At 45.5% G+C, this 8,331-nt stretch overlaps 1 protein-coding gene across 1 annotated transcript; it reads left to right on the forward strand.

The window, feature by feature from the left end:
• The first annotated feature begins 2,571 nt into the window (after window positions 1–2,571).
• Window positions 2,572–8,028, forward strand: LOC311115823 (fibrillin-1-like). The gene is made up of 5 exons (XM_084190950.1): window positions 2,572–2,687; window positions 3,095–3,214; window positions 4,764–4,992; window positions 5,553–5,775; window positions 6,065–8,028. The coding sequence occupies exons 1-5, from the start codon at window positions 2,660–2,662 to the stop codon at window positions 6,443–6,445; spliced, it is 981 nt and encodes a 326-aa protein (XP_084047076.1). The 5' UTR covers window positions 2,572–2,659; the 3' UTR covers window positions 6,446–8,028.
• Window positions 8,029–8,331: the final 303 nt, after the last annotated feature.

The following is an 8,331-nucleotide window of genomic DNA, read 5'->3' on the forward strand; positions in this document are numbered from 1 at the left end:
GTCAGTCCATTCGTCGGTCAGTCAGTTAATCAGTCAGTCACACCATCAGTCAGTCAGACCGTCCGTCAGACAGTCAGTCAGCCAGTCAGTCAGTCAGTCAGTCAGACCATCAGTCAGACCATCAGTCAGCCAGCCAGTCAGTCAGTCAGACCATCAGTCAGTCAGTCCATCAGTCAGACCATCAGTCAGTCAGCCAGTCAGTCAGACCATCAGTCAGTCAGACCGTCAGTCAGACCAGCAGTCAGACCATCAGTCAGCCAGCCAGTCAGTCAGTCAGACCATCAGTCAGTCAGCCAGTCAGTCAGACCATCAGTCAGTCAGCCAGTCAGTCAGACCATCAGTCAGTCAGACCGTCAGTCAGTCAGCCAGTCAGACCATCAGCCAGTCAGCACTGGGCAAGGTCAAACAGATGCACACAGTCAGTCAGTCAGTAAATCTCATTTTGTGGGCAGTGTGCACATATCCTGTCTTCTCTTGAGAGCCAGGTCTGCCTATGGCAGCCTTTCTCAATAGCAAGGCTATGCTCACTGAGTCTGTACATAGTCAAAGTTTTTCTTTTAAGTTTGGGTCAGTCACAGTGGTCAGGTATTTAGTAATTATCTTTTTGGTTTCTCATGATTTGGTTGGGTCTAGTTGTGTTGCTGTCCTCTCTCTCTGTAGATAGTAATGAGTGTCTCTCTCTCTCTCTCTCTCTCTCTCTCTCTCTCTGTAGATAGTAATGAGTGTCTCTCTCTCTCTCTCTGTAGATAGTAATGAGTCTCTCACTCTCTCTCTCTCGCTCTCACTCTGTAGATAATGAGTCTTTCTCTCTCTCTCTGTAGATAGTAATGAGTGTCTTTCTCTCTCTGTAGATAGTAATGAGTCTCTCTCTCTCTGTAGATAGTAATTAGTTTCTCTCTGTAGATATAATGATCTCTCGATAGTATGCAGTCTACTCTGGAGTCTAGTAATGAGTTTCTCTCTCTGTAGATAGTAATGAGTTTCTCTCTCTGTAGATAGTAATGAGTTTCTCTGTGATAATAGTAATGAGTCTCTCTCTCTCTCTGTAAATAGTAATGAGTATCTCTCTCTCTCTGTAGATAGTAATGAGTCTCTCACTCTCTCTGTAGATAGTAATGAGTCTCTCACTCTCTCTGTAGATAGTAATGAGTATCTCTCTCTCCTCTCTCTCTCTCTGTAGATAGTAATGAGTCTCTCTCTCTCTCTCTCTCTCTCTCTCTCTCTCTCTCTCTCTCTCTCTCTCTCTCTCTGTAGATAGTAATGAGTCTCTCTCTCTCTCTCTCTCTCTCTCTCTGTAGATAGTAATGAGTCTCTCTCGCTCTCTCTCTGTAGATAGTAATGAGTCTCTCACTCTCTCTCTCTCTCTCTCTCTCTCTCTGTAGATAGTAATGAGTCTCTCTCGCTCTCTCTCTGTAGATAGTAATGAGTCTCTCTCTCTCTCTCTCTCTCTCTCTCTCTCTCTCTCTCTCACTCTCTCTCTCTCTCTCTCTCTCTCTGTAGATAGTAATGAGTCTCTCTCTCTCTCTCTCTCTCTGTAGATAGTAATGAGAATCTCTCTCTCTCTGTAGATAGTAATGAGTCTCTCTCTCTCTCTCTCTCTGTAGGTAGTAATGAGTCTCTCTCTCTCTCTCTCTGTAGATAGTAATGAGTCTCTCTCTCTCTCTCTCTCTGTAGATAGTAATGAGTCTCTCTCTCTCTGTAGATAGTAATGAGTCTCTCTCTCTCTCTCTCTCTGTAGATAGTAATGAGTCTCTCTCTCTCTGTAGATAGTAATGAGTCTCTCTCGCTCTCTCTCTGTAGATAGTAATGAGTCTCTCTCTCTCTCTCTCTCTCTCTCTCTCTGTAGATAGTAATGAGTCTCTCTCTCTCTCTCTCTCTCTCTCTCTCTCTCTCTCTCTCTGTAGATAGTAATGAGTCTCTCTCTCTCTCTCTCTCTCTCTGTAGATAGTAATGAGTCTCTCTCTCTCTCTCTCTCTCTCTCTGTAGATAGTAATGAGTCTCTCTCGCTCTCTCTCTCTCTCTCTCTCTCTCTCTCTCTCTCTCTCTCTCTCTGTAGATAGTAATGAGTCTCTCTCTCTCTCTCTCTGTAGATAGTAATGAGTCTCTCTCTCTCTCTCTCTCTCTTTCTCTCTCTCTGTAGATAGTAATGAGTCTCTCTCTCTCTCTCTCTCTCTCTGTAGATAGTAATGAGTCTCTCTCTCTCTGTAGATAGTAATGAGTCTCTCTCGCTCTCTCTCTGTAGATAGTAATGAGTCTCTCTCTCTCTCTCTCTCTCTCTCTCTGTAGATAGTAATGAGTCTCTCTCTCTCTCTCTCTCTCTCTCTCTCTCTCTCTCTCTCTCTCTCTCTCTGTAGATAGTAATGAGTCTCTCTCTCTCTCTCTCTCTCTCTGTAGATAGTAATGAGTCTCTCTCTCTCTCTCTCTGTAGATAGTAATGAGTCTCTCTCTCTCTCTCTCTCTCTCTCTCTCTCTCTCTCTCTCTCTCTCTCTCTCTCTCTCTCTCTCTCTCTCTCTCTCTCTCTCTCTGTAGATAGTAATGAGTTTCTCTCTCTCTGTAGATAATAATGAATGTGCGTCGGACCCTGCTCTATGTGGTTCGAATGGAGTGTGTCAGAACAGCCCAGGCAGCTTCAACTGCGAGTGTACTAGAGGATTCTCAATGGACCCCAATGGACAGAGCTGTGAAGGTCAGCCAATCACTGCCTCTCTCAGGATCAGCTGACTCCATACCCCTAGCCATACCCCTAGGCACTTTATATGGATCTGAAATGATCAGATAGGTATTGGCAATATGGCAATAGCTCCACTATAAATAGGGATTTGGTGGAAACTTCACCTTATTGCTTGTACCTATCCAGGACAGTTAGATAACTGTATGGCCACATAACTATTGTAATGCTGTGTGTGTGTCTGTGTCTGTGTCTGTGTTTCTCTGTGTCTGTGTCTGTGTCTGTGTCTGTGTGTGTATGTGTGTGTGTGTGTGTGTGTGTGTGTGTGTGTGTGTGTGTGTGTGTGTGTGTGTGTGTGTGTGTGTGTGTGTGTGTGTGTGTGTGTGTGTGTGCGCGTGTGTGTGCGTGTGTGGTTTCCCTGGCAGATATGGATGAGTGTGATGGTAACCATCGTTGTCAACATGGCTGTCAGAACCTGGTGGGAGGGTACAGGTGTAGCTGTCCTCAGGGATACCTACAACACTATCAATGGAACCAGTGTGTCGGTGAGTGGTACAGACCCTCTCTCTCTCTCTCTCTCTCTCTCTCTGGCTTTACTCTCTCTCTTTCTCGCGATTCTTCTCTCTCCCCTCCCCCCTCCCCCCTCCCTCTGTCTCTCTCTGGCTCTACTCTCACTCACTCACTCACTCACTCACTCAATTCAATTTCAATTTAATTTAACATTTGGCAGGAAGTTATGAAGTGCAGCTCAGTTTCCACCTCATTTTGTGGGCAGTGTGCACATAGCCTGTCTTCTCTTGAGAGCCAGGTCGGCCTACGGCAGCCTTTCTCAATAGCAAGGCTATGCTCACTGAGTCTGTACATAGTCAAAGATTTCCTTAATTTTGGGTCAGTCACAGTGGTCAGGTATTCTGCCACTGTGTACTCTCTGTTTAGGGCCAAATAGCATTCTAGTTCGCTCTGTTATTTTTTTGTTAATTCTTTCCAATGTGTCAAGTAATTATCTTTTTGTTTTCTCATGATTTGGTTGGGTCTAGTTGTGTTGCTGTCCTGGGGCTCTGTGCGGTCTGTTTGTGTTTGTGAACAGAGCCCCAGGACCAGCTTGCTTAGGGGGCTATTCTCCAGGTTCATTTCTCTGTAGGTGATGGCTTTGTTATGGAAGGTTTGGGAATCGCTTCCTTTTAGGTGGTTGTAGAATTTAACGGCTCTTTTCTGGATTTTGATAATTAGCGGGTGTCGGCCTAATTCTGCTCTGCATGCATTATTTGGTGTTTTATTTTTGCAGAATTCTGCATGCAGAGTCTCAATTTGGTGTTTGTCCCATTTTGTGAATTATTGGTTGGTGAGCGGACCCCAGACCTCACAACCATAAAGGGCAATGGGTTCTATAACTGATTCAAGTATTTTTTTGCCAGATCCTAATTGGTATGTCGAATTTTATGTTCCTTTTGATGGCATAGAAGTTCCTTCTTGCCTTGTCTCTCAGATCGTTCACAGCTTTGTGGAAGTTACCTGTGGTGCTGATGTTTAGGCCGAGGTATGTATAGTTTTTTGTGTGCTCTAGGGCAATGGTGTTTAGATGGAATTTGTATTCGTGGTCCTGGGAATTTGACCTTTTTTGGAACACCATTATTTTTGTCTTACTGAGATTTACTGTCAGGGCCCAGGTCTCTCTCTCTCGATCCTCCCCCCCCCCCCCCACCCCCCCCCCCGTCTGTCTGTTTGTCTCTTCCTCTCTCTCTCAACATGAAATCTACATCCCTTTCCTGGAAGTTTAACTTCTTCCTCCCTAAATGACTCTAAAGCCTCCCTCCCCCCAGAGTCACTGTCCTACATGAACACTGTTGTTATAACTGAGTCGGTGGCACTTTAACTTCAATGTACTGATGGGAAATACAGTATTGATATTCAGTGACCTTTCCCAAAAAGAACACAGACAATGTTTATCAAATTAACCGGTACTACAGATGGTTTCCTTATTCCCTTCAAGAGTTTCTCAGTATTGTTTGTGTTCTCTGGCCGAGGTTTGACCCACATTTGAGCTCTGTTTGTTTTGTTGACTTCCTGTCTGTGTTGTTTGCTTCCTGTGGTCAGATGAGAACGAGTGCCAGAACACTCAGATCTGTGGGGGAGCGTCGTGTCATAACACCCTAGGGAGCTTCCGCTGCCTCTGTCCCACTGGGTTCAACTACGGAGACCAGGGGGGGTGTAGTGACATCAACGAGTGCTCCTCGTCCTCTAATCCATGTAACTACGGCTGTTCCAACACAGACGGAGGGTATCTCTGTGGCTGTCCGCCTGGATACTATCGCGCTGGACAGGGGTGAGTGAGTGAGACTGTGAGTGTGTGTTTGATCTACCCAGGAACAATGTCTTTATCAACTTTGATGGATAGATGGGTTGATTGTTTAGCAACAAAACCGACATGTGCGCAGCTATGGGGCAAAACAGACAGGGTTGGCTTAGATAGTTGACAACATGTAAACTACATTTAGTCTCCGATGTTTATTGAAAACATAAATAAATGTGCACAATGTCTCTCAAATACATTGTTACAGTTGTTGGTTAGCTAGCTAGCGAATTTTAGCCATATTAGCATTGTAATGAAATCAGTCAAACACCTAAAAACGAGATATGGTATCAAGAACAAGATGAAACTAGCTGAAACAAGTCACTTATGATTCCCTACATGGCAGTGTATTGTCATTGTTGCTAGCTATCTGGCCATCCACAATCACAACAACTCATAGACTTCTGTCCCATTGAAGTGTACGCATTGTTTTCGTGATGTTGTCAGCTAGCCCATGTATAGGCAAGATGGTGTTTGTGTATGATTCTATGCCCTGTGTGTGTGTGTGACTGACTCCTTTATGTGTGTTCCAGGCACTGTGTGTCAGGTGTGGGCTTTGGTAGCGGTGTGAGTCTGGGCCAGGGAGGAGGAGGAGGAGGAGGAGGAGGAGGAGGAGGAGGAGGAGGAGCAGAGGGGGGTGACAACGATCTGTCTCCTGAGGCCTGCTACGAGTGTAAGATCAACGGTTACCCCAAGAAGGGGCGTAAACGCCGCGACACCAACTCAACGCTAGAGCAACCTCTGGACGATGCACAGGTAATGTTTGTCTGTCTGGGTTTGGTGGCCCATAGAATGGTTCTGCTATCACGTCTTGCCTGCTCTTTACTGAATCCGTAGTACATATTAACTGTGTGGTCCTGTGTTGTGTCATCAGGATCCGGAGTGTTGAGTGTTGTCAGTGTTTACATAATCCACCTGTACTACATGGTCCTGTGACATCAGGATCAGGAGACAGTGAGCCTGGAGAGTGTTACACATCATATATCTGCATGTATAATACTGTATATCTGTACTATATGTAACCTGTCCTGTGCTGTGTCCTCAGGATCAGGAGACAGTGAGCCTGGAGAGTGTGGACGTCGAGGACACCCTGCTATTCAACCTGAACATGTCTGACCTGTCCAGCCGAGACCACATCCTGGAGTTCACCCCGGCCCTGTCCACGCTCAACAACCACGTGCGCTACTCCATTGACTACGGCAACGAGCTGGGCTACTTCAAGATCAGCCAGAGGGAGGGGCTTAGCTACCTGCACCTGTCCAAGAGGAAGTCCCTCCCCCCTGGAGCCTACTTCCTGCAGATCAGCAGCGTGGCCGTGTACAGGAAGAAGGAGCTGGCAGCGCTGGAGGACAGCAACGATAAAGACTACCTCACAGGCCAGCTGGGAGACACACTCACCATGAGGGTGCAGATAGTCCTGCATTAACCTGCACTACAGGACTGACTGGGGTGGCTGGGCTGGGCTGGGTGGGGAGTGTCTGCCTGTAAACACTGGTCTAGGAACAGATTAACTTACCCTCGATCCATATCTCAACCATTAGGATGGGGAGAGACTATCTGACTCTTGGTCAGTGGTTATGGGCAACTTTTACCTACTCTGAGAGAGAGAGAGAGAGAGAGAGAGAGAGAGAGAGAGAGAGAGAGAGAGAGAGAGAGAGAGAGAGAGAGAGAGAGAGAGAGAGAGAGCTTGAGACAAGCTCAACGCCAAAGAGACTAATAGGGGGGGGGGGGGGGGTTGCGTTGTTTGATTCTACATATCATAAATACAACCTTTAGTGCTACAGTGTAGGCTTAAACCACTGGCTACAGTATGCCTGGCTGTCTGAAGAAAGGCTTAGAGAATGAGAATGACATGGGAGGAAGACATGACAATGACACAACAATAACCACTCTAAACTGCTCTGTGCAGGAAGGCTCTGGTTTGAATGGTTTTTTTTTGTTATGAAAAAGGTTTATTATTAAATAGGTTTTGTATGATGATATGTGGAATCTGCCACCCTTTTGTGGGACATGTATGGCAAATGCCATATCCACCCCTAGCCCCTACCCCCAAGGCCATGAGGGTAGCTAGGGAATATGGGGTAGGAGGTAGGGGCTAGCGGTGGATTTGGGACTGAGTAGCAGAGTGCAGAAGTCACTGATGCTGAGAGTGTTCACAGCTTGGCAGAGGTGGAAGTCAAAGGCAGCGTTACGATTCTCCACCCTTCTCCCTGAAGTGTGCATTTGCTCACTCCCCCTTCATGGATCACAAAGCATTGGCTGCTAAAGAGAGTTTCCACCATATTTCGTAGACCAATCCATTCCTTTCAAATCCCTGAGGGGAGAAGGGTAGGGAATCATACCGTAGCTAAAGTCTTGAGCTAGAAGGACTCCTCTTCCTCATCATAACTATGCTTCTTCATCTTCCCAACTGACTAGACCTCAGCATTACACATAATATTTACTGGTGCTAGTAACACAACCACATAGACTTATGAATGCACTGTAATGCTCGACAACACACAGTAGCTGTCTGTCTACTGTCCTTTTAATAAGATGTCAGACGTCTTCTTTTCAACCAAAACCAAAGTACGCGCCATAGCCTGTCTGCTCTCTATACCACATGTAAATTAAGTGTGTTTATACTGTAATCAATGCCATGTTTATAATGTTAATCTATGAAGCCTTTCGTAAACTAGAGAACGCCCCTGAGAGGAGGGGGTGTAATGGTGCTTATAATGACCCACTACTTCCTTTGATAAACTGTATACACACACACCCTCAAACACACATTAAAAACACACACCCTCAAACACACACAAGACAAATACACACACGTCCTCAAACACAAACCTGTGCCTTCATGATTATGCACTGAGGTCGACGCGGCCATACACTTTTCGCTAGTAGTCAGTGCTCCGTAGCGAAGTCAATCAGACCAGCCGTAGACACATCCGTCTGTCGCTCTGTCACATCAGTGAGGGTTTAGTTGTAAAGTCACAATAAAAACATATTTTTTTGTTTAAAAGGTTTCGTTGTTGTCCCTGTCTCCCAACTTCACTTCCTCTTTTTGTGGATGATGCTATTTATGGGATGTATCTCAACAACTTTAAGAGCCAATTTCCCAGACACAGATTACGCCTAATCCTGGACTAAAAAGCAAATTTAATACACGTTCATTGACCATGCTTTTTAATGTATGCTTAATTACATTTTAGTCATTTAGCAGAAGCACGTATCCAGACCGACTTACAGGAGCAATTGCCTTGCTCAAGGACACAGATATAAAAACAATTATCTTCACCTAGTCCGCTCAGGGATTCAAACCAGCAA

Source organism: Coregonus lavaretus (assembly GCF_964263955.1).
Source record: "Coregonus lavaretus genome assembly, contig: HAP1_SCAFFOLD_1180, whole genome shotgun sequence".
NCBI lineage: Eukaryota > Metazoa > Chordata > Actinopteri > Salmoniformes > Salmonidae > Coregonus > Coregonus lavaretus.